The sequence below is a fragment of the Amblyomma mixtum genome, chromosome 2 (assembly GCF_055824585.1).
Source record: "Amblyomma mixtum isolate Tamu chromosome 2, ASM5582458v1, whole genome shotgun sequence".
Taxonomy (NCBI): Eukaryota; Metazoa; Arthropoda; class Arachnida; order Ixodida; family Ixodidae; genus Amblyomma; species Amblyomma mixtum.
In genome coordinates, this window is record NC_143013.1 from 144,883,596 (window position 1) to 144,910,922 (window position 27,327).

Below are 27,327 nucleotides of genomic sequence, written 5' to 3' on the forward strand. Positions count from 1 at the left end.
GATATGGTGGTCGCAACTGGCAAAGAACAGGATTAATTGGATCGGCGTGGGAAAAGCCTTTGCCCTGAAGTGGGCGTAATCAGGCTGATGATGATATTGTATTCCATGCTCTATATTGTAGAGTTTCATGCGATGGTTTTTAGATTTATTTCGTAAACAATCTCTTTATATGGTGAGTAGGCCTTCGTCAGGCGTTGAAGCACCTTTATTGCCTGCTCTACGTCGGTTTTTTTAACCAAATCAAAATAAAGGGAATAAAAAACAAATAAAATGTTCCGTCTTCGTCAAGATGTCCTTAAGCAAGTATAAAGAGACCTCTGGCTATCAAAATCAGCACTATAATTCCTAATCAGACCAACCTTAATCATTCAGCGACAACTTGGTGAAGCTCGCGCTCACGCTTGGAGAAGATTTTTGTTGAAAAAGACCATGCGTTATTCATTTTTCGCATAAGGTAGGGGTTGGAACAAATTGCATTAATTCATTACTGCACACTAAGCTGACGTTCAATATATTGAACGAGCTGAGTAATATGTTGAGTGTAGTTGAGTGCATGCTGCTTTCAAATGACGAGAAAATTAAAGGCTGCTCGTCCAGTCTCCTTCGTTGCTTTGACTGCTTCTCTTGTTTGCTTTGCACTCTCTCCGTCATTTTGGTAGCGCTTCAAACTCAAGTACACGTAATTTTACTCGAGTGTATAGTTTGGAGCACACCTGAAGAAATACATGAAAGGATTGACACTATTCCAGAATAAACAATTGTTTCTTCAGCATTCTGCTTCAGTACGCGGAGGAAATTTTGCCTTCGTTATGTCTTTGAAATTCTTGATTTCACTGAATGTAAACATTTTCCTAGTTGAGCACGCAATGTCTGATTTAAGGACCTTGTTGCCAGTAAAACAGACACCATCGTGGACTTTAGCTGGAACTGATGCTGTACCTGGTATGCTAATTTTGCCGTTCTGCTTTCCATCACAAAAACGAAACTTCATTCGTTCTGCTCTTCCCCGTCAATTCTTATTCAATGTTCCCTTTCTTCCTAGCTTTCTTTTTTGAGCTTGTGCTGATTTTCACGTGTTTTTATCGGCTCCTCTCAATTTTATTTCCCTTAATTTTATCATTCAAGAGGGCTATTACGAGTACTGACATGCTGTAACCCTGAAAAAGAGTTAATTCCAAAATGCATTGAGAGCCGATATAAACGGGTGATAACTTTCACATCAGTGTCTCCCATAGCCACTTCGAAACAACTGCAAATACTCCACTAATACCCATACTGCTTAACGTTTATAAGCGCTGAATACATTTTGGAGTATCGAATCACACAAAGTGCTACGATCTCGATCATTATATTCACTGTGTGCAAAAACCCCGTAAGCTGCTGACAAGAACCCCACGATTTTCAAACGTGCTTGCTGTAGCACGCTGAGCTGGGAATGACGTTCAGACTCCGCGCTGTGCTAAACGACGCCGTAAAACCTCCTGTTTGTGGATGAATGAAGCAGAAGCCTGCCTGTGCTGTAATTTTGAAACGTTTCTACGTTCCCGAAGACTTATGAGAGAGTGAGAGACGGAGACTTTATTTAATAAAGGAGATGCCTGCCTGGTTATGAGCCTAGCATGCTACCGCAGTGAAGATTAATAACATTTGTAAAGACTGACTATAGGCTCAGGTTATTATTCTCCGGTTCATGTGAAGACATGAATATTTGAATTCCCTTACCGTCGAAGCGCTTTGCAAAGTAATGTAAAAAAGTGGGTGCAGTAATAGCATCCCATATTTGCCTAAATTGATATCTCGCCTTTTTATCACTCTGGTAGCGTCCAGCAATGATCTCAATCAGAAAGACTACCATCGTAGCTCCAAGGATACCCGAGAAGCACAAAAATAAGGGGCGAAACTCCTCAGCCTGTTCCGACTGCCGACTTCCAGCTCAACTGGCATTGGGTGTACCGTACCGCTGCTCTTTTAAGCTGTCTTCTCTGTCATACACACGCAGTGATGCTTCGAATGTCCTTCGCAGCAAGTCGGCATAGGCCGCCGCAAAAGGGTAGTTCTTTCTCACTGGTGTTATGTCAAATATCGGTTTAAGAGACTCTACTGACTCTACGACACCTGGTGCCAACACGTTGACGACCCATCGCTCAAAGTGCTGGCTCAGGCAAACGTGGCCTTGCCTTTGGGCGCAGGCGAGGCAGTCTCCATATGTTTTCGTCTCTGACGTCATTCCTTTTCTTTGGTTCCAAAACAGTGAGTTGAGCTTCGCGTACAGTGCGTTGCCCGTGTAATTTTTCATCAGATCGTACTCCATCACTGAGTTGGAAGCCAAACACAACGAGACACTTCCGGCGTCGAGGGCATCGTCCAGCTCGTCCAGCGTGTCGAGATTTTCTGGAGGCGACCGTATGCTGAGCCGTGATGTCAGCTCACTCCTGATGTAGTTCGACAGTGGAAGAATCGCTAGTAGCCAGAATCCGTGCACGAGAGTCCTGCTAAGAGCCCAGCGCTTTTTAGGTGGTATGGGCGACGAAGTGGCAAAAAACGACGCCACGAGGAACATTGCGGAATCCAGCGTCGTGGCGACGCATGAGTGCTGGAATTTCACTAAATCTGCCATTCCAAGCGTAAGCAGAGAAAACAGTAACACTGTGAACACAAGCTAGAAGGCGTGCTTTGACTGGATTACGATGTTGAACAGAGACACCAGGTGCTTGTTCCCGCGTTGAGAGTAAAAGGTTTCGAACACATAGAAGACAACCGGTGGGAGGCTACTTCTTTTCAAGGTAAATTCCCCCGCAGCGCAGATGTCCAATAGGATATCGGCATCCCCTGCCGAGAAAGCCCTATATACGTCCGTTAGATTGCGGTACAGGTTCACTGATAGGGTTGCGTTATAAAAGTGTAGAGCACTCTTAATTACATGAGAAATGACGTGATTGCAGGGACGAGGTGCTTTGGTCAAGGCAGGGTCGTAGCAAGCTACACGAATCACGTGTGTCTTGAAGGGCGTGCCCTGCATTTTCCTTATTTTCTTTTTATCCGATGGCACCGGACATTCCTGAGAATAAACGAACAATGACGTGTTTGTAGACGTTTGGAGAAGCCTATTCGTCAATCCTAAGATGTCTTCACTGTCAGTCGGCTGGATGCATTTGTATCTGTGGTCATGGGGAGACCACATCCTCTGGAATGGGCATCGTTGCCAACTATAATCCAGTCAGTGAGGTAAAAGGATGCTTTGTTCTTAAACGTTGCCTCTAGACACGTCTGCGCGTTGCTTCCAAATGCTGGAAGCACGGCAAGCGTCTTGACGCTGTTAAAGAGGTTCCTTTCTATCACGTCGTCAAATCTCTGATTCGGTAGCGACCACCGAGTAGTTGACCATGGAAGCTGGTGTACCCAGTCATTACCAGAGTATTCTGTGATGCCCTTGCACATTACTAGTGTCACGTGATCATTTTCTCTTATGAGAGGACGCAGTGCCCCAATGACGTGCTCATGGGACTTTCCACCAGATTCCACGAGAAATACGTACTGGAGTACGAAAAGTCCGAATTTTGAAGTTCTTCCAGCGATCATTATGAGATGTGGCGACTCTCCCACAAATCGAATTAAAATAAGAGTGCTGGACCTTGCGTAATAGGTAGTTTTACCCTAAAGAGCTGACAGTGCTGTGTCCACAAAATTACCTTTTTTATTCTATTATAATATTCCAATTATCTTTTCCTGTTCTGTCCGGAGTATGAGCTAGAAGACAAGGCTACCGGTGAACTAGAATGTTTGATTTTGAATGTACAGATTACTCAGAGAAAAGGGCAAACTTGATTTCTTGCTGGTCTTTCACGGAAAGTCCATCTTTCTTTCGTGAAAGACAAATATGTCGCAACGGTTCGGAAGGTTGCTGTCGTTCCTGTTTTGTGCACAGTCCAGAACTCTCCTGATGCACTGGAGCAATCAGACGTCGTATCACAGGTTAGATCACCAGTAAACTAGAATGCTGGCTACTGCGCTTTCGTTGAAGCAATCCGTGCCACCTCACATTTACGAACAAAAGCATTCAAGATATCCCAATATTTACAATTTGTAATGTGGGTGCTGCTGTAGACGGTGCCTGCCATGCTTATATCCTCCTCTTCAGACGGCAAGGATAAAAGCGCTCATTCCTTACTGCACACTGGAATCTTCCATTTCTGGAAACAGATTTCTCTGTGTATCGACTACCGAAGTCGACATGTTTGAGCCTGTTTAAAAGTAGTCTTCATTGGATGTAATGGTAAACTGCAGGCTTAAAACAGCTTTGTTCGTCAATGTACGGCTTCAGGGGCGCTACCATCAATCAAATTTTTGAAATTTCATACACCCCGAAGGGACAACATCTTCATGCGCTGGATTCAGTAGCCTTGAATGCACAGGATGCGTTGGATGCACAGCATGAAGAAAGCACTACCGGGCCGATACTTGATGAAGTCTACAACGACATTGATGAGAGCACAATCTACAACCGAGGCCAATGAAAGAGTGTGGTGAGATCTCTCGCCAAAATTTCTATGAGGCGACCAGAAGCCCCTGCACCAGGAAATACCGTGCGCTGGTCTGCGTGCGCATAATGAAGGATTACTTCTGAACAGCCTTTCAGGTCTTTGTTCTTATTTGGTGAATGGTACCAAGGTGCTTTATAAATGTCGACTCTACAACGGTAAGCGCACAATAGCAGTGGAGAGTAGAGTACAGCTAAGCCACTCGGAGCGATATTTCTGAAGCTTAATATTTCTGAGTTTTTGTTTCTTTTTTGAACGACATGTCGAACACAACGCTTACACTTAGCACACCTCTTCTTCTAACAAGTGGGGAACAAAGATTCTGTATCGACCTGTGTTTAAAGGATAGATAAAAAAGCGCAATATTTTGTGAATGGTGCGTCTAGATCCCATACAATGCACGTGTTGAAAGGCCCATGTGGCCGGCTTTGCAACAACACCGTTCCTTGCGTGTCATTGTAAGCGAGAAGAATGGATCCCACGGCGCCTCTTACTAAAAAAGCGTAGGATGAGAGAACATATAGATTCCTCTATTGCGTGCACTTCTGTCGTTGGCTCGTAACCGAAATCATCGCTCGTGTGGGGCTCAGATGCGTTATGCACGTAGACTGTAGATCGAATTCGTTGCAGCCGGTCCATTATTCATTGATGAGAATCGGTCTCATACAAACACACCAATAAACAAGCCTTGCGTGATGATGATCTCGCAAGACTCACGCCTTCTGCGCCACAGAAGTTGCCGAAAAGTGGAAGAAAGAATTTCAGGGAATCACACTGATATCTACATCTCGTTGCTTTCTAAGTGTACCATAGTCGATCACGGTAAACGCACTTGTGGGTCTTTTTCAAGAAAAAATATAATACTTCTGCAGAAAGAACACCGCACAACGAAACTATCAGAACTTACTCAATTCAACGTGATTGCGTTGACTTCTTCAAGGCGAGTCAGAGCCCCTTAAGGTCGATTACCTAATCTGTAATTAGCCAAGTCTTCCGCTAATTGCAAAAGTATATTACTTCCAATTGTAAAGAAAAAACAAGAGAGGGAACAACATTGCTTACCGAAACGTATGCACACAACTAAAAGAAACTGTTTTTTTTTTTGGGGGGGGGGGGGGAGCATGCCATTGTTACTCCGGCCATACTCTCGCTTAGAAGTCCAGTTGGGTGGTTGTGTAGTACCAGGAGCCCTCAAACTTCTAAGAATCAAAAGCCCCTTTCGTCCCCAAGTAAATTTTAAAACTATGTTAAGTTCCTTTGATATAAACCTACCGAATGTAGATAGAAGTTAAGCGCACTCAGAATGCTCGTTTACAATGCCAGTCATAATATCACAGAAGTCAACATCGAAAGAACAGAATGCAAATGCAGAAACACAAAAACACATCCCATGGTTATCAAGGAAACGATACTCCTTGCAGCGAGTTGCGAATACGTATGAAAGTGATTCAACCGAAAAACGATATCGGGGACTTTATAGTTTATAGATCGACTTTTAACATAAGTTGAACACTGAGAAACTGTCAGCTTCCTTCATGCTACCAACCAACCGGTACAAAGGCTGAAAGGCGGCACCAGAGATTTCGCACTTGTAGTGCAGCCTCGCCTGTGAATACCTCCCAGGCAGCATATGCAATCGGCCCAATATGGGAAACGTATTGGCAAAGACCGCTCCTACAAAAAGCAAAGTGAAACCAAAGTTTGTCGCGGCGTTTTTTGGAAACAAAACGTAATTTGTTCGAAGTGGCTAGGAAGTAAGCTTCTCGAACTACCGCCGCCATTAGATGATGATATTTGTGATGTATGAGTCTATTGTCAAGGTTATAGCACCCTTTTCGTTATTCTGTTTGTCCAAGGTATAGAAAATAAAACGAGAAGACATGCTAGCGTATGATAAAGAACTTAGAAAAATTCCATAAACATGGTTTATCATTTCAGTTACGCTAATACTTGTGCTAGTGTTAGTCAGTAAGCGAGCATTTCCGAATCATCTAGTCACGCCAGAACCTTTTGGGTTCTGTTTTTCGCACTCGCCCACTGATCTCATTAGACGCGCGTCCTCCTTCCTGCAAATAAGAATCCGCCCAAACGATGCATTGGTCTTCTTGTCTTGTGGGAATGGCAGATAGAACTTGGAAGATTCTCTTGTGCGGAAATATCCGGGGAAGGTATCGTGGTGGTCTCATCCAGAGAAGGAGAGCGGATTCGCGATTACTCTCGATTCCTACAGAGAACTGAACATGCGTACTATTGTTGTAGTCGTTGGCGCTGCCGCAAACAAGGCGTCCTGCGTCCGGCGTTTCTTATCCAACCACGCCACATCTTATTGCACCGAATGGATCGTATTTCACGATACCTGAGAGGTGCTGAAGCCCAACGACTTAGTAGCATTCAACAGCACTTTCTCACTGTGCGGAGGCAGTCCGCGTTTCTTGGGCGTGGCGACCACAGAAAGAAGTAATCCGAATGTGTGTGGAGTTTCTGTGTTCTCCCAAATGTGCTATCCGGTAAATGGCAAAGAAAGAACACATTCTACGTGGCCGCCCTAAGCTAAAGCAATTGCGTTTGCATGTGTGTTTAACAAAGACCTGGTTGGCCTTATGTTCTCGTCATGCAGCGCTCCGGGCTGCCGAATAATAATCTCTGCTCTTCGAGCTCATAATGCTATGCTAAAATATATGCCGTATCAAACTGTCTATGATGTTGACATGACCACCAATCGCGGCGAAAGTGATGTGCTAATGACTGTGATACATTCTAACTTATATAATCTTGCAAATTACCAAATCCCACCCATCCTGGCGTATCGCGAGGAGACATACTACACCTGGAGAAACTGATACCGGCCGGAAATTTGGTTTTTTGGAGTGTTGACGCAGTCACGCTGTCTTTTCCTGCTAATTTTTGTCTCGTTCTGCGCGTTCTGGCTCGTTCTTGTGGCAGGCAGTTTTTTTCGAATTTGGTAGAGCTTCTACAGAAAAACGATCGGCGTTGTTCCTGTTTCCTTCTTTTTTCTCCATCGCTGCGTCGATGGATCGCGGTCAGCGAGGACAGACTCCTCGGTGAAGATGGCCACTTTCGAAAACTGTTCTTACTCGGCTGGCTTACGGCCGTCATGCCTCTTTCAGTCTACCTTCGGGGAGAACACACGTCTTGTCTCTGCGTTACTGTGACGCCCGATTTTCTGGACACTTTGAAAGAGCTTGAGATCGCAATGGATCGTGATGAGCTGTCGCCGTGTACGCGTTATGGCTACGCCTCATTGCAGATTTTTGATCAGAGCCGCGAGTTTTGCCGTCAATGCTGTACCGTAAGCTTGGGCGCGTTTTACTAAGCAGGATGGAACACACCCAGCTGCTGTTCGAAATTCAACAAGGCTGTCTTTTGTGCACAAGGCGCCCAGCTTTCTCCTGCTTTACGTACGGCCTTCCCTTAGGCAACCGGGAATTTAACACGCGTGAATACGTTGAATCACGCGAGCGTCTGAATAGAAAATCAGCACATTACCGGCCCTGAAAGATTACGCCCATGCGCAAGCCTATGGAGGCCTGTTACGCCGCTTGCATGAGACTAGGCTATATTCAACGTCCACGGCAGGGAGAATGTGCGACCCCCTTAAAGCATCCGCTAAACCGGATGAAAGCCGCACAAAACCTAAGCCAACGCAGCTTTACGAACTGTCAGCATTCCTCGCTTGCGTTTGCGGGCTTTCATTGCCATTTTTATTGTTTTTTCCCGGGAGTAGTCAATGAGAAAACGAAGTCAACCATGACGTCAGAGATTCCAAATCTCAAAGGTATGAGTTTCATTAAAGAAGTCGTGCTTTTAAGAGTTTTTTTAAAACTTATACTTAAAAAAATAATAGAAAAATAGCAGTTTAAAACCAAAGCAATACGAAAGAAATATTTCAGACGCACAGGACCAGCACATGAAGTGTAGGTAAACTGTAATTACAGAAATGACTGCAAGAAAAAAATTCTTCACAAGTGGACAAAAATCAAGTTGCTCATATATCTTTGTATCACGTCGAGATGGTCGCGCGCTTGACCAATTGCATTTATTCTCAAATGAAATTCTGGGACGACGTTTCACATCATTCACAGTATATGAGCGTATCCGTCACATTGACCTCTTTTATTTAAGCCATGCGTGCTTCAAACAACTTTTATTTCCCGGTCGACAGCGCATGTCCTAATGGTTTCTAGCCACTCACGATCAGTAGTGGAACTCGGCTCCTACTGCAACATACGTAGCATGTTTTCCCGTTATCAAGTCGGTGAGCCTTTCCCGCATCGCTTCTAAGAACACAGCAAAGTGTTCGTATAGAACTTCGTATAGATAGAAGTGTTCGACACAAAAAATTTTGTTAAATTCGCAATACTATTACCTTGAGTAAGTAGCACAGGACTGAGCTCCAGCAGATGGTTGTCGCATTCAGAGCTTCGGTATTAGTTGAAAGCTTGAATGCAAATGACTTGCTCCCATACTTCGTAATGCTTAGTAATTTATATACACGTCCGCCGATTTCAGAGTCTGCCCATAAACAGGGCCTGCTGCTCTGTTGCGCAACAAATCAGCTTATCAATCAGTCCTTCTGTTCCCATAAACAGATAAAATTCTGCTGAGAAACACCTAGCGGAAGCTGAAAGCGCCCTCATCACCAGATAGCGGCTTAACTTTCGGTTTAAGTGGCACCAGGCGAAACTGTGGATTTTATCTGCTCTGATTTTCATATACTCACAGAATGCTGTAATGCGAAGTTTACAATCCTACCATTCGGCAATGCTACAATTACAACATACAAGCTTCCAGCATTCGTTCTAGCAGCTGAGAGCTTCTTAATCCCGCATTCGAGTTTTCCACTCAAAGTGTTTAAAGTGATCATTCTAGAGAGGCAATACAGAGCAGTTCGTCTCTGGGAAGCAACTGATAAGTTGTGGATAAAGGTATGGACCAAAATTCACAGTCACTGAAGGTTCAAGTCTGTAATGCACTAATCAGCATGCGTAGCGCCTAATAAATATTACAGATATGTAATATTTATTACACTGCACACAAGAACGCTCTACACTTCCGACTTCAAGCAGTGTGTGGCCCTTCACGAAGTGAGCAGGCCTTTCGGGAACACATCGTCATCGCCGGGAGGTCCACGAAATTCATCTGGCAACAAGTCCTGCCAAATCTGAGGTCTTTGCGCCCTAGGAAGACGTACACAGCGGTGAGCAACGTCTACTCCTCAGACGGAATTTCCCTTCCTCGTGAAGTGTCACGCGTGCTTGAACTTGGACCGAAGTTCGCTGTTCCGCCCAAGAAAACAGCACCACAACTGGTCGCAATGGTTCACCACGCCTCACGTTTTGCTGCCGACTCAGAAAAAGACAGATGCATTTCCGAGGGAATGGACGCTGTACAGCGGTATGAGCAGACCAAATACAATATTCCTATTAGCCGTACTGTTTCCCATTTAAGAGATAACTCGCTTTGTTTGTTGTTGTTAGCGTCCGTTCTGTGTGTCTTCCTTGTGTCCGTGTCTTTTCAGCGCTAGCAAGTAAAAATGCATGCTGATGCTGATGAAAAATGAGCTTGGCAGTGCTCTGTAGCTACACCTCAATTCTCGTTCACCCAGTACAGGGTGTTCCCCACACTTTGCTTTGTTTCTTACCGTGCCTTCTGATGGCTTTCGTAAGAGACGCCTTCATGAGGCTCCAGAGCTCATGATGGCTCGTCGTAGTAAGTCGACTCTGTTAAGGCGCAACCTCTCCGTTCTTTTCAAGAAAAAGAAACAGGAGACATTAATCCGTTCCTCATCTTGTGGCTTCTACTATGTCATTCAATATCTAGACAATGGTTGCGTTCATACCCAGTGCCAAGTACACAGAAATACCCGTTTAACGAAGCAACATGCAGCGGTTAGTTTTTGGAAAGAGACGTACATATCAAGTATTAAGTGGTTAAGCCTTTAAGGTAAAAAGGGACATTATAAGCTGTCGTCCTGCAAAGCTTAGTACACAACGCATTCTCCAGACGAATCAAAAGGTTATCCATTCACATGTCCTCTCGCGAAAAAAAAAGTGGCAAATGCTTGCGAAGAAGCACGAGAAATATCCAGGATACCAAGCAACATAGGATTCAAACAAATGCGCTATTGCAGTGAGCATGTAAAGAAACAAAGTCGTGCAAAATCTCACACGAAAACGCCACTGCACCCACCTTAAATCAGTTGCTGCTGAAAAAATTTCAACACACTGCAAGCATCGGTCAAGCGAACATTTTGGGAAACACTGCAGTACTGATTCTGGGTCACAGTGCATCATTTTGGTTGATGCGCAGCAATTTTTGCCCGCGAAATTGAAGTCGAAGGCTCCATCGTGTGAGGCGGCCGGAGGGATCCTTGAAGTTGGTCAGCGAGCATAGGGCTTGATGATCGGTCACTACTTTGAAAGAGCGGCCGTAAAGGTAAGGTCTGAACTTTGAAACTGCCAACACGATGGCGAGGCATTGGTTTTCAGAGGCGCAGTTGTTGGCTTCAGTCTTCAATATGTGCGGCTGGCATAGGTGATGTTGTTGGTCCCGCTGAACCTGAACGAGTACAGTGCCCAAACCAACGTTTCTCGCATCGGTGTGGACACTTATGTCTGCATGTTCATCGAAGTGCTCCAGTATGGCGGGTGACTGCAGGCGGCGTTGACGCTCTTGAAGCGCCTTCTGCTGCGATGGTTCCCACTTGAACGGTACAGGCGGCTTTGTCAGATGAGACAGGGGTGAGGAAATTTTAGAGAAATTCTCCATGACGAGGCTGTAATAAGCGCATAGCCCGAGGAAGCGACGAACTTCCTTCTGGTCATGCGGCGGTGCAAAATTGGCAATGGCGGATGTTTTCTGGGGATCCGGAAGGACCCCTCACTGGTTCACGACATGGCCTAAAAACGTTAACTCTTCTTCTGCAAAATGGCATTTTTCGGCTTTTAGAGTAACGCCTGATGACTTTATGGCCTGCAATACCTCCTTGAGGCCACACAGGTGCTTCTCGAAAGACGGGGCAAAAACGATGTCGTCCAGGTAACCAAACGAGTTTGCGACTTTAAATCTGCAAGAACGGCATCCATGAGCCTTTGTAAAGTCGCCGGTGCCGAACAAAACATAAACGGCATCACATGAAACTCGTACAACCTGTCTGGAGTGATGAATGCCGCCTTTTCGGAGTCCCTCTCGTCTACCTCAAGTTGCCAATATCCAGGCTTCAGCAGGTCCATAGAGGAGAAATATGTGGTGTTGCTTTAGCGGTCCAAGGCGTCGTCAATTCTGGGCAGCGGGTGCACATCCTTTTTAGTGGTGTTGTTTGAAATTGTAATGTGCCGTACGCTTCTTCACAAGAAATACAGGTGCCGCTCCTTGAAGGGCGAATGACGTCGTTGGCGAACATCTCTTTCACTTGTGTGCTGATAGCTTCACGTTCTTTCGTAGACACTCGATAAGTTGACTGTGTGGGTGGTGGGACATTTTTGTCTGTTATATGTGATGTTTCCGAAGATGCGTCCGCCCGACGCGTGGCGACGACGAGAAGGCACCACGGTAGCGATTGAGCAGTTCCCGCACTTTGTCTCGCTGCTTAAGCGGCAGGGTTGATTTAATGTCGCATTTAACACTAGCATGTCCGTTGGATTCTGTTGTTGAAGCAATTCTTAAACTGTGCACACACCTAGTTTCGCTAAGAGCGTCAGTATACGCCACAGTCGTCCCCTTGTTAAGGTGGTTTTCGCAACGGAAATTTGTGAGGAGAACGTTGACTTTCCTATCATCGCGGAAGACAACCGCCCTGGCAACGGAAATTCCTCTCTTCAGAAGCAACAGCTGATTGTTTCCACAACATTCACTTTTCCGTATGAACATACGGAAAAGCCGAAGGTAACCATTACTCTGGAACATGGAGTCATGGTCACGTGTTCGTCTAGAATATGCAGCACCGCTAGGAGAACACTATCGACGGATATGGCCTCCCTCGTCGAGAACTTGACGAACTGCGATTGTAGATGAATAACAGCACCGTTTTCGGTCAGAAAGTCCATGCCGAGGATGAGGTCCCGGGAGCGCTCGACTAGCACAACGAACGTTGCCAGGAATGTTTGGCCTTGCACGGTTACCCGCGACGTGCACGTTCCCGTAGGTGTAATCAAATATCCGCCTGCAGTATGCATATGTTGGCCGTCCCAAGAGGTTGTGACCTTTTTTTAATTTCGCGGCGAAATGTCCACTAGCGCGGTTACATCGGCACCGTCAACCGAAATCGTAAGTCGGAAGTTGCTAGCGTATTTGGGGATGTCGAGGCATTCAGTCTCCGCTGCGGTGCGTCGAAGGAGTCCGTCATCGAGGAAAGGTGTCGTGGCCACGGAGAGGTCCGTCAGGACATCGGCTTGTTTTGAGGCACTTCGGCTGGTGAGTCACCGGTACGGCTACGTAATTTGGCGTAGTTTGTGGACTGTCTTGTGGCGATGAAGGAACTTAAACATTTAGTCATTGATCAGCCGCACTTTGTCCAGAAGCTGCTGTATCTATTCTCCGACAGAATAAAAGAGAAGTTTATTCAACAGTGCAAACAAACAAAACATTGGAAACACACTCATGACTGAGGGCAAAACAAATGTATACAAAGTGGGTGGCCACCCAGAAACACCATGACCTTATTTTAACACACCGTACATATCACAAATTACAGCCTATAGTGCATAGAACGTACACTGGACAAAGAAGAATCAGCCTCCCGTAGCAACGACGCACGGGGAGGGGGGGGGGGCAAGGATCTTTCTCAGGGTGATTGGCCCTTTCAAAATTATACACCACCATCCTCGAACAAACCAGCATAGTCGGTAAAGAGAGGGGGGGGGGGGTCGGCCCGGCTAATACCGCAGCGCCGGCATAACCAGCCGACCTTCGTGCACGACAAAGAAGCGTGTGTGCCACCGTCGCAGAAACCGCGCCTCCCCATCCGCTGCAAGCCTTTCAGACAGGTATTGCCAGATGAGGAGACGCAGGCTCTGCAACGCGGGGTACATAGCCGTCGCCGGTTGACGCCGGGCTTCGGCCAGACAGCGGCGACGCCACAAAACAAACATAGCGGACATAAACACTAGTTTGCCAAAATAATCCCGTGGTTGCCGGATACCTGGCCCGGCACGAACTGAAAACATCCGATACACCTGCCACCACATTATCCGGGCAACACGGCACTCAAAGAAAGTGTGTCGCGCTGTCTCTCGCGCTCCACATTGCGCGCACTGGGCGACAGAAGGGCTAATAATGAACGCTTTGAAATCGCACGCAAGTCGTCGTTCAGCCACTGCCTGTTCTATTAATGAGCCCGCGTACCTGCGCAGGCTTTGCTCGCCACTTGCACGGATCAACTCTGCAGAATGTTTATCAACGTTTTAAGACACGATAAAATTACGTGGTCTTGTGGTTTCCGCAACAACCCTCCAGTATATTGTTCTAAATAATAAAATAAGAGCAAGCAAACAGTTGCACTGGCGCTCACACTTTCATGTCTGTTGCCGTGGCAAGTGGAATAGAAGTGTGAATTCTGATAAATGGTTTTTCAGGAAAGGAAACGGCGGAGCAGTTGCGTCATTTCTCGGTGGACACCCGAACCGCGCTCTAAGGGAAGGTGTAAAGGAGGGAGTGAAAGAAGAGCGAGAGAAAGAGGCGCGGGAGTGGAGGGCTTCGGAATAATTTCGACCATCAGGCGATCATTCGCGTGCACTTACATCGCGCAGCACACGGGCGCCTTTTGCGTTCCGCCTCCATGGAAACGCGGCCGCCGCGGACATGTTCAAAGCCGGGTACTCCGGCTCAGTAGAAAAGCGCCTTAACCGCTGAACAACCACGGCGGGTATTATTTGAAATGCACTCACACTTTACAGAACACCAGCGTTTATTTTGTTTCGCCTTAGTCGAAACAAGGGTCGAGATATTTGACTCCACGCCCTCCTGCAGAGAAGGTGAACAACGTGACCACTGAGGACCGCGGTGTCGCAAGTTGCAATCTGCAGGTTGAAGCCCTCCTTTCCTGGGTCTCGACTTGCGCATACCGAGAGATGCACGCCGTAGGAAACACTGTCAGCGGAACGAAAGCTGCGAGAGCGAGGTGACGGCTACCACAAGCGAACCAGTTACGGTTGGGACAACGCCTACTTGACACCAATTAAGTCTCCGCATGCCGGAGTGGCATCACTGCTGTGATATCATCCTGAAAGTCTGTTTCGCGCGAGCAATTGCTTAGAGTCACTGATGCAAGAAGGAAAAAAAAGGCAATGCGCAGTTTCAAATTGATACCATAGCTCTTTGATATTACCATTTGCGAAACTTTCCATATGTTCCATGTATCAAAAAAAATTCAGGGGGCACTTTGACTGTCTAAAGTGGGTAGAGGCGGAAGCGTTTTCCGCACCACCTTCGCTGTTTCTGTGGCACCGGTGGCGTCACATATAATTGAGTACTAATTACTAAGTGATGACAAATTAGTAATTAATGGTTAATTACTGATTGATGCCTGGATACTAATCAACTGCTAATTAATGACGCTTAAGCTTCGCCTTTAGGAGTGGAACGCGACAGCGCGTTGTAGCGCTGCCAGGGAGTCCACGGAACACCACCCGTTCAGCGCGATGCCTTGCCCTTTGAACGCAACGCTTTTTAAGGAAAGAAAATGGCGCAGTAATTCTCTGTCATCTCGGTGGACACCTGAACCGCACCGTGGAGGAAGGGAGGAATTGAGAGTGAAAGAAGATAGATAAAGAGGAGCCGTAATGAAGAAAATGAAAATTGTATTTGAGGAAAGGAAATTACGCAGTAACTGTGGCACAAAATTCAGGGGGGCACTTTTTTTACCTAAAGTGTGGTCACTGATGCCCCTAAGAGTGGAACGCGACAGCGTCTTGCAACGCTGCCAAGGAGTCCATAGAACGCCATCGCCCATTCGGTTCTACGCCTCGCTCGTCGCCATCGCCCATTCGGTTCTACGCCTCGCTCGTCAGTAAATTGGTTTTTGAGGAAAAGAAATGTATCTGTCTCTCATATCTCGGTGGACACCTAAACCTCGCCGGAAGGGAAGGGGGGAGGATGAGAGTGAGCGAAGACACCGTATTCACTAGACGCGCCTTTGTTCATTACAAACCATCGAGCTGGCATGGCGGAGTGGATAGCATGCTCGTCTCTCACGCCGAAGACCGGGGTTTGATTCCTGAGCTCGACCAATTTCTTAATCAATTTTATTTATTTATATGGCCTGACTAGCAAAGCTAATTAGGCTAATTGGGTAATTAAGCAATTGACTAAGCTCAGTCCCACTTACTTGGAGCATCACTATACGATCCCTTCAATTGGTTGCATGGTTACTAGCAAAAGTACAATTGGCCCCGTTTGAAATTCGCGCACTGTGACGTCACGACCGTTTCCACCCATTGAAAAGCGTGACATTTTGTGTCGACAACTGCTGCTTACAACGATGAGACATTAAAGGCTTCCGCCTTAAAAAAGAAGGAAATCCAAGGTGGCCAAAATTCTTGTCTTTGATGATTCGGTTATTTGCCTACGCGGTCAGGCTGTTTCTTATACTGCACGCTCCGTCATTAATTCCGCCTTTATTACTTTCCTGGAAGCAGAAGTGCCTGTGGTTTGGTTTGGTTTAAGGGGTTTAACGTCCCTAAGCGACTCAGGCTATGAGACGCCGTAGTGAAAGGCTCCGGAAATCCCGACCACCTGGGGTTCTTTAACGTGCACGGACATCGCACAGAACACGGGCCTCTAGAATTTCCCCCGATCGAATTTCGACCGCCAGAGCCGGAATTGAACCCGCGTCTTTCGGGTCAGCCGAGCACCATAACCACTGCTAAACCGCTACTAAAACTAAGCCTGCTAATTTCAACGTCTTAGTTTTATCCTGATGTAGTACACCGCTGAGAACGCTATGCCAAAAGGAGTGCTCTTCTATCGCAGATAGCCTATATTAAAAAATTGTGCGTAAACTTTTCTCTTAAATACCCTGTATGTGTGGGCAATAGTTTTGTGCGAATGTGTTACGGTTCATCCTTATCACCCTGATCAGGAGTAGCCTGCCGGATTGTCCGACATCCCTGGAAAAAAATTTTGAATGTGAAAAAATTGTAAGGTACTTATATAGAACTATTAAAGGTAATGGCCTATTCTTCCAATATGTTGTAGAAGCTTTCTTTTATAATGTTTCCATTGCTAGCATCCAGCAGTTAAGACTGTCATAGAAAACCAATAGGGAATGCTTTTCACGAAAGTAAAAACGTTAATAGCAAAAAAAATTGAAGCCAGCCGACGAGAGATCTGCGGTTATATTGAAATCTGACAATATATGAAAACATTGCGCTCAAGAACTCTTTCCTGTTGAAAAATGATTTCTTCAAGAATTGTCCGGAACACTCCTGAATCAAGTGTATCCCATCCGCGGATGTAACTAATATCAAGCGGTGACCCAAATCAGGATATATACACCACAGCAGAAGTATCGCAGGTCATGCCTTTGATTTCCAAACAAAGCATGTCGAGCTGCTGAATTGCAAGCAAGACGCGCTTAGCAAGTGGCTGCCGTCAAAGAGCGCACATCAACCCTGATATGCTATACAGGATAAGATATCACAAACGTCACTGGCCCAGTGTTTCCGGTGCAGAGGCCAGCCGACTGCACGACAGGGCCAGATCTTTACAGCCAGCCGACTGCACGACAGGGCCTCCTGGGTCGCATGTTTAAGACCCCTGCCTTAGTTTCTTCATTTGACTCGTTGTGAACGTCCTTTCCTAGGCACGATTTTCGTCTATGCCTGTTCTCATTTCTCAAGAACGCCGTAAGCAGTCAGTAAAGTGCATCTGCGGGCCGAGGACCTCCTTATACAGGGTGTCCAGGCTAACTTTAGCCAAGGGTTAAAAATAAGATATTTGAGGTAGGCCAGGGAAACCACTTACATACAGTTACCAACCGGCTTGCGCATCATAGGCATTTTTTTTTGTTTTACAATTAATTATTTAGTAATTAAGATAATTTTTATAAATGCGTAAATATTGACTTTAGACAGCAGATCTGAATAGCAAAGTTGGAGACAACCTTCAGAATCCCATATTCTATTTATTTGCGACAAAGAAAGCCTCACGTGTATTTCTTTTCCGAGCCCCAAATAAAGCCTCCGAAATACAAAAAAAAACACGTGACTAGCGCATTCGCGCGCCACGATGGTGCTGCTCTCAACCGTAGCTTGAGAGAACGAAATGAGCTGCTGGCAAGGCGCGACGACCTCATTGCTCCGTCAGGCCGATATGTTCACGGTGGTAGCGGCGCCCGCGCGAGCTAGTTTGCAAGCGCGACGGTGCATGTTTATATCTTATTTTGTAACCTTTGGCTAAACTTAGCCTGGACACCCTGTAGAGAGTATAAGGAGGCGTGGAAATGTACGGAAAGATGTAAGAGATGTAAACGTGTTTTTTTTCTACACTAGCGGCAATTATATGGCTTAACTCGAATGACTGGCAATTTTGTTGTTTTGCATTGGTTGATGAACACCAAAAGACGTCATCGTATTAGCGCGTTGCGTCGCAACCGAACGGTCCCGCGCTCTCAAGCTGGCCACTAACAATGTATTTATAGGTTCAATCCGGAATCACGTGATCCAAGGTGCACTTTATTTCAGAGCAGAGGCTTCTGATATATGTTCTGGGGTCGACGTGCGACCCTCGACCCCTCACCTTACAAATGTTTCAAAAGTTCACAGATTGTCTATAGACCCTGTACAGACAGCGCTATAAAAGTGGCTAGCACATAAGAAACGATAACGAATCACATAACGATACACATAAGAAATAAGATAACAATCCATGAAACAACGGCAAGCATGAGTGAATTTAGCTTTCCTTCATGTAATTGTTGATTAGTTTAGGAAATTATCTGGGCAATCATTTTGATAGAAGATTCTTAGATTCTTAGTTTCAGTCGCTACTGGCGTTTATCGTAGGTAGTTGGTTGCTGTCAGATGTAGGGTTGCCTCTCGGATTGCACTCATTTTCGTTTACACGTTTTTGGTTTGGGTGTTTTTTTGTTGGGAGGGGGGGGGGGGGGTTTATGGAGCCAAAGCGACTCAGGCTATGGGGGAAGCCGTAGTGAAGGGCTCCGGAAATTTCGACCACTTGGGGGTTCTTTAACGTGCACTGAGATCGCACAGTACACGGGCCTCTAGGGCACAACGCACTTTAATCTGTGCGGAACGTCTGTAGTCGGTCAATGCATAAAATTTTTGGTGGCCTGTTTTCAGCTTGGCTGAGGGTGCAGTGCGTAGGAATTCTGTGTCTTTGTTTTCATTTCAAAGTTTAAATGCTCATTCTGATACACTTTCTTTTTGCAGAAACCAAAGTGCACGCCAAACCGGGGTGCAAAGACGTGGCCTTTGGCTGTCCCGTGGGGTGTGAGTGCTGGACACCCGAGAAAGGAGGATGCAAGAGCCACTGCGACTGCTGTGAGTATCCCAATATTGGCCCAATTTTCCCAATATTGGCCCAATATTGGTTTCACTCTGGTCCTTCGTAGGACCGGCTTTTGACAATACACTTCTAATATTGTGGCGATTAGCTGCTGGGGATAGTGTTCAATAGCTCATGCACTGCCTGAGCTGTCATGTTCGGAGTACGGTGTTTTATTTATTTATTTATTTGTACTTCACAGACCCCGAAGAGCATTGGGTGAGGAGGGCAAATCGAAAAAAGGAATATGCAGAACGAAAAAAACCATAATATCGGTACAAGAACGCGGTACAAGGCGAATAGATACATAGAAGGAACGCGAAATTTATACATAACGGAGTTAAAATAACATCGGGCACGAAAATATAAAGACAAAAAAGCGAAACACGAACATGTGAAAAAGGCAACCAGGGGCAACAGAAGAAGTGGTAAATGGGGAAACAACGTTAAGAACAAATGAAACTGTCGTACATTTCGAATATCACTATGGCAATAAAAGTATCCATAGATGTTTTCACGAACTTTTGTTTCTTTTTTTTTCTTTTTTACATATGACCTGGATGACCTGATATGCTCGCAACGACCCCTTAACTGCATGAAAATATGTGACGCGGTCATTTGGGAATAGAAGGTGTTTCAGGGAAGATGTTAAGTAATTCTCAATAATAGTTTTTTTGGGGCAGAATTATGGCCCTTTCAGCATAGTATTACCAGTGTTGCCGGGCATAAGAAAATTGCTGCATAGTCGTAAGTAGTAAGATGATTAACTAAATTTTAATAATTTAACTTTTAGCTATTAGACTTCGGCGCCTAGTGGCAAGTAGAGATTCGTAGCCGGCCGTTAGTAATAGCCATATCAGTTTTTAGAATTTCGAAAACTCGATTACCCTTGGAGCTGTGGCTCGGCACAATTTGGCTCTTTTGGGTAGTTAAGTGCCCTGTAAAGGTTGCTCTGCCTGCATGCTTTTTGAAAGCGCATGCATTTTGCACGATGTAGCCATTAGACTCGGACGATGTTAAACTCATATCGATATTAGACGATATTAGACTCAGGTTGAGGTCTGATCGAAGTTAAGCTCATCTGCTCTGTTCGAGCCGCAGAGGGAACTTCATGACGGCGACGATGTGCAATGCACAGCGCGAGTGTGCTGCAGTTTAATACGAGGCGTGATTGTCTGTGGAGATATCGTAGTGCTCTCGTGCACTGGCCAGCGAAGATTATCTGTTGACGCCGCCGCCGGTTTGAAACCCAGTCGCGGCAATATTTATTTGTTTGTATAGGTCACGCTTGAGCGATGAATGGATTTTGCAGTTTTTATCGTGAAGTAAAGCTCTCGCTCTAAGAATTTTAGGCATTCAATTCGAAACTGGTGACTGTGCTGGGTCTGTATCGATATACTCGGTATGAAATGCGTTATACGTTGTTGTTGTTGTTGTAGCCTTTGACATAATGGCACATACCCACATTGGGGGATCAGCCAAGAATCGGGAGGTAAATGTTGGTTTTAAAGGGATACTGAGGCGGTTTTCGAATCAGCTAATTTTTTAGGGTTTTGAAGTAGTGTCATTGCCGATCACGTATGTGAAATTATTTTTTCGATTTTGGCTAAAACAGTGGCGCAATCACCAATTAAAAGCGCGATGTTCAAATCTCCCGCGCCCCGCGCGAGCGTAGGAGAGGAGAACAGCGGAGATGGAAACCTCGTCCATGTCGGACAACGTGACGTCACGTTGAGGAGCCGGGGATACTTCGGCGCACCCGAGCGAGCTTTCAGCGCGCGTTGTTTCTCGTGCTGCGTGCGTTGTGCCGTACAAAGCGTGTCAGCCGACCTTGAGAATCAGATTCAACACGAGGTACTACTCTGCGTTCGTGTCCATGAACAAATACGGCCGAGACTGTGTCGTCTTCTACTGTTTTTAGCAAGATCAAAAGCTCGCAGCGCAAGCGCTCGCTGCTGTGACAAAGAATTCAAGGTGACCAAAGCAAGCCTACTCTGCTCGAAGCACTTTCGTAAGAGCGGCTACATTTGTCCCTAATGTGACCTCTGGAGATTTGTGTCGAAAAGGTGCGGCTGAACCATGACACAGTTCCTTCGATTTTCTCGCGCATGAGAGGCGTACGTGTCACCATTCCGAAGAAGCGCCTCTTTTAAAAGTAGAAACATGCTCACTTAGCCCCTGAAGAAACCTTATAGAGGCTTAAGCATGTGTCGCTCTCCTCAGCTTAGGTGCGGCCAGACCACCTGAGACGTACTCAGCAAGGCTCAGTTAGTTATTTTATACTCGGTTCGACGTGTTCAAGCAAGCAAGCAAGCAAGCAAGCAAGCAAGCAAGCAAGCAAGCAAGCAAGCAAGCAAGCAAGCAAGCAAGCAAGCAAGCAAGCACAATTAAATTGTAAATCTCAATTAAAACACCCCAATAATCTCATCATTTTGCTTGCACAACTCAGAGAAAACACCAGCTGCCGTGACACGAGACATAGAGAAACCTGGTTTGCCCCAACACCAAGAGCCCACTATGTATGAATCCGTATGTTATAACCTTTCAACTCTGCTGAACAAATTAATCCAAGAAAATTTTGATATGACCAACAAATCAAAACTTGAAATTCTGGAATATTGCCGGACAAACTGTTTTCCTTGAATTTCAGGTGCCGTTTATTATTTTTATTTAATTTTATTGGCTGTGTTCTTTTGCGATGATTTATGACATTATCTTTTTTTTGTGTGTTCGTTAGTGCATGATGTGCATAAGTGGTCTGTAAAATGCTGATTTATTTTTTTCAGCAGTGAGTGATGTATTCATCTTGCTGATATATTTTTTATGTATGTATGTACGTATGTATGAATATAGCCATCGTCTTCCTCCTGTACTGTCGGGAATGTAAAGGAGCCGGTACCTTTTGTCAAGCTGTCACCACAGATTTTAGTCCCGGCTCCTCCTTCGTAACAAAGGAAATAAACTTCAACTTCAATAAAGCAAAGCAAGCAAGCATTGAAGCTCTTCATATGCGGCATCTCGTTTAATCGGAGCTAATCAATTAAAATGAAAGCGTTCGACGTTGATTTCGGATGCAAATTTATGAGAGAAATGAATGCCAACCGAGTTTTTGCAAAAAAACACCGCAACCTTACTCGGTTTCTTCATCAAGTTGTGGCAGCGGGCGAGTTGCAGCTAGCTTGGCTTTTAAACACACATATAGTTGGCAACTACTTCACTGAACCTAAGCTGCAAATCTAGGAAGGGCGAACGTTTCCGAGGCAGCGATTAATATTTTCTGGCATCTGCTGAACGCGCCACGAGTGAAGCAGCAGCCTTGCGCGCGTATTTGGCTTGGTTTCCAGCGCACAATGATTGCGTCACTATTTTGTGGTCACATGCCTCGCAGTGCTTGGCCACTGCGCTTCGCTAATTTTGACACCAACTTTGTGCTCCTTCATCGTTCACTTGAATAACTTTCTTGCCCCAACCTGCAACGCCAAGTACTGAGAACAGGATTTTTTGTACGCAGTGCTTTGGGCCTTTTCTTTAGGATGACGCTCTTCCGGGCGAGCCAGGAGGCGTCCGGTGGTGGTAATTGACTTGAGTATTGTTCGCACCGCTTCCTTTCCGAGAATACGACCCGAGGTTGTGCTGGCACCTTTTACGCATGGTCGGCATCGCGTCTTTGACGCTGGCGTATGCTTGTGCTAGGCGTAGAATTTTTTGCTTGTGTCTTTTTTGGTTTCAGGCGATACGTGGAAAGAGCAAACTGTAGTATCCTTTCCTTCGGAGGTCAGTAAAAAAACATAGTCGCCATATTCGCTTTTACAACGACACGGAAAGCTGCGATCTGCATTCAACGCGGCGCCGGATCCGCATCGGCAGCTTCTCCAGTCCTCAAAGTGACGTCACGACCTCTCTTGACCAATCACAGGCGGCGGCGCGCCGCGCGGCATGCCCCGCGGCACAGGCCGCATATTTCGGCTAAAAAAGGCAATTCGCGCTTGCTTTTGCCTTATTTGGATGCGATATTCCAGTATACAGCATGAAAAACTGTAGGATGCCGCTGCCAGCGCGATTCTCAAAAAAAGTGCTTCAGTCTCCCTTTAACCTGTACATAGTAAAGGAAAACGGGAGAATAGTTCATTCTTCTTTCTCTCTTCTACTGAAATACCTCGCTTTGGAGAAGAGGTTTATTTATTTTTCTGTTCATTGACATGGCCCCTAAAATCTAGGCCGAATAAGACATGATGGAAGAAAGGCTATGGTTACCGTTCATACCTACAACGGTTTCCATTTCTTCTTCTGGGCGCTCGCTTCTCTTCTTCTGTTCTTTTATTTTTACGTGAATTTTTTCTTGCTATCTTTTCTCAGAGTCCCTGCCCCAGGGATGCCCCTTCCGTGTCAGACCTTGCGAGGAGGGACGATTCTGCGTGCCGGACACGACGGGCGAATGCTACACGGGCAACTGCGACAGTGAGTACGCATTATAGCTGCCATACACGACTTGCCTCAGCGCATCCGTCCTACGCGAAAAACGTTGCTGCAATCTGTCTGCTACATGGTGTCCTGAGCTCAAGACGGAAGGCAGTTTCGCAAAAGTCCATCCCCTTGTCAGACAAATTGGGCAATGAATGTGAAGGCGTAGCGCCATCACAAAGAAGGCATTTTTCCATGTCTGGCATTTTCTTTCTGTGTCTATTAGTTGTCCACGAACACGCTGGAGACATTGCTAATGTCCTCTTCGTGATGCTGTCGGTACGCCCAGCGTAGACGTAAGTAAGATGGTGACTACTGAATCGTGATTAAGGGGAGTTGACTAATCATTGCGGCTATTTATTATTTTCTGCTCTTATAGAGTACAGGCTTATGTTGGACGAAGGTCGGTATCTTCTTTGCCTATACCATTTAGAGTGTAAAGGGAACGCTATATCGTTCCTATGTAACTTCCAGTTGAAAAATGGCATAGCAATGGTACAATGTTTCCAGCAGAAACGGTCCATGATGAAGTTTTTTCTTACCAACTACCAGTGTCTCGTGCTTGATTACGACAAACTGATATGCAATCTTCGATAAGAAAGCTTCAAAAACGCACTCCATCATCCCTGCCCAGAAGGCTCGGGACAGATCTTCACACCGAGATGGATGGTACATGCTTCTTTCCTGTACTCACAACCAAATATTATTACCGTAATTTCAGGTATACAGTTCGCGGCCAGTGCAATGGCACAAGTTTAGCTCCGTAAAAGCTTTTTTTTTCTGCGGTATTGTGCACTCTGGAAACGTAGTCCGCAGTGCCCAGATGAGCTGTGCGTGCATAAAAATGCACGCGCACCCATGGCTAAAAACCTCTGGTTTGTACCTCGAAAGGAGACGCGCAATTGTTCTCGATAACTAGGCTTTTCCTTCCTCATCGGTGCAGATGTTCGCAAGCCGGCTTAGGAGAAGTCGTTGAAGACCTCTTGACAAGAGATCGTTTTCTAGGATTCTATTAGCCGCAGACACATTTCTGAGTAGGTACACGTTCCTCTAAAACGAGATAGCAAGTGGGACGAGTAAGCACGCGTGCAGTAACAGAATCATAGCGCAAGTATTACAAAACTTAGTGACATAATCGCGTTGGGCATTTAATGTTATAATGGGCTATACTGAAAAATAAATTACTGTGCAGTTCGGGCCTGCAGACAGCCAGCAGGGCGCTAGATTTTATGTTCAAAAACTTTTAAAATTGTTCATCAATAGCCCACGCACTGCACACCAGAAATATCGGTACTGTTGCATCCTAACTGTGACATAACACTCATGGGCGAGCAATTATCCCTTCCATTTCATATCTGCACAATTATATTATATGGTTGGGATTGCTGCGTATATTTCTAAATAGTGCCCGTGTGCTACCCTTCCTTACTATAACTACTATCTCTGTTTCACCTGCCTACCTACTACCCTATCCTTTTTATTTTCGGCTTATGCACATCAAGTGACCGGCGAATATGTGGCAGTCTGCATGACCGGCACCCATCTGTTCCCTTCCTCATCGTTTCTTTACACGATGTAAATCACTGCCACTACTGCTACTGCCAGCTCAAGTCAACAGGAGAAGATATACTTGAGGAAGTTTTGGGGGGAGCGTAAACTCAGATGGGAAGATGTGATCAAGAAAAAAGTTACGTAGGCAGGCGCAGAACGGCAATTTGTAAGGATAACGGGAGGTGCGATTGTGCTAGATTAGGTGAAACCTGACTGATGATGATGACAAAGATAAAGTTGAGCTCCGCCTTCTTCGACCGCAAGCACACTACGCTTGCGCCTCATCTTTTTCAAGTTATTTATCGTACAGTAACTAACATCTCAGACAAAAACGCTCTTCAGACTGACCTTAACAGTGTACAAGAATGGTGCGACCAGTGGTTAATGACTCTTAACCCTACCAAATGTAAGCTCATGTCATTCACCCGAAGTCTTAGACCGTTACGTTCTGCTTACACAATAGACAACCTACCAATAGAATCTGTACAAACATTTAAGTACCTAACCGTCACACTATCAACTAACCTATCCTGGAATGCGCATATTGTGAACATCATTTCATCGGCCAACAAAAAATTACCGACGATTACGTTACTTCCTAATGCGAAATTTGAGCGCAGCAAATAAGCTGTTTCACCTTTTCGATAGATTGCGGCAAAGAAATCGAGCAACACATGTATGCGCTATCACAGAATTTTTTTTTTTATTTTTCGCAGGAAGAGGGGGGAGGGGGGCGGCGTGTACACCCAGCGGCAAACGATGGGGGCAGAAGCGCGCGCAGCAAGCGGACAACACGATAAAGGGAGGAGGGAAGAGATAGCAGCGACTGACTGATGCCGCTGACGCCGATAGTGAGTCAACCCCAGCTGTGGAGTTGGTTTCAGGGACAACGCCGCCGATGCCGACACAAACAATATGATACCCTCGCTTCCGCAGCGCTAAGAACCAGGTCTAGCCGTGGGAAGGTGGTCACGTATTCGTCGACGTGCCGGGGCCTACGTGAAATAACCGGCGCGTCGGCAACTGAAGAGCACCCTATCCGCCACACAAGAACGGGGGGGGGGGGGGGGACCCTTTCCTCCTCTTTCTGCATGGCGGCGACGGTGTTCTATGCAGTCACGTTATCTTGACTCTCTAGCGGCGTCAGCGGCATCCAGCGGTATCAGTCGGTCGCTGCTAGCGCTGGGGGATGAAAGGGGGGCGGAGCTGGTTACGAGGCCGACGACAACGCCGACGACGACGCGAAACCCAGGAACGGACGCCAAAGAGCTGCGCTCTAAAAACTAGGTTTCCTCAAACGCCACATACGCCATGCACCAAAAGACTTAAAATTACTAGCATATCAGTCACTGATAAGACCTAAACTTGAATACGCATCAGCCATCTGGGATCCCCATCAAAATTATCTGAAGGCTAACCTTGAACAAGTTCAAAATCGCGCTGTTAGATTCATTCATTCCGCATACTCATACGACATCAGTGTATCGTCTTTAAAAGCTGAAATTCACTTGTCACTTCTTTCCCACCGCCGGCGCATTGCTAGCTTCTGCCTTTTTCATAAATTCTTCAACAGTTCATTGCACGAAGCACCCTACATCGTACGCCGCATGCACATAACCCAGCGCACTGGTCATCCGCTTCAAGTTGTTCGTCCACGCTCCCGTACCACTGCATTCTCAGCCTCGTTTTTTGCCCGAGCAGCATCCGACTGGAACGGCCTTTCCCACCAAGTCGCATCCATTACCTGTCCCTCAAGATTCCACCAAGAGTTAACGCAGCTGATGTTCGATTAAACCAAACCTCATGTTATATCTGTAGCCCCGCCCCTTATGTAATAGCCCTGAATAGGGGTCTTTAAGGAAATAAACTGAAATGAACTGAAGTGGCCCTCGTGCTGTGGGGTGCTATTAAACACTGACCCACTCTCTCTCCGCGCATGCACACAGCAGCGCCGTGCGGCCAGGCCACGGGCCGTTTCTCCTGCCAGCCCAAGGAGAACCAGGCCTGCACCCGGCGCCTGGCCCGCGGCAGCTGCCCCGTCTGCCAGTGCGAGGAGTGCCCGCCCAGGGTGTGCCCACGTGACTGCTACGTCATCCAGCTGGATGCCGGCTGCAAGGAGGTGTGCATCTGCACCGGCAAGGACGGAGTGCCTTTCGCCCTGCTCAACAGCGCCACCTACTCGTATTAAAGAGGAAACAGAGAAAGATACTATTGACCGTGTCCCATTCAAATGAGATAGCAAGGCCCCCAATGC

The 27,327-nt window shown here is 46.2% G+C and overlaps 1 protein-coding gene across 1 annotated transcript; it reads left to right on the plus strand.

Moving 5' to 3' along the window:
- The first annotated feature begins 8,306 nt into the window (after positions 1-8,306).
- On the plus strand, positions 8,307-27,273 carry LOC149361149 (uncharacterized). Its single transcript, XM_089568008.1, has 5 exons — positions 8,307-8,334; positions 18,947-19,057; positions 21,113-21,127; positions 23,418-23,519; positions 27,023-27,273. Exons 1-5 carry the CDS (start codon positions 8,307-8,309, stop codon positions 27,259-27,261), a joined length of 495 nt encoding a protein of 164 aa, XP_089424134.1. The 3' UTR covers positions 27,262-27,273.
- Positions 27,274-27,327: the final 54 nt, after the last annotated feature.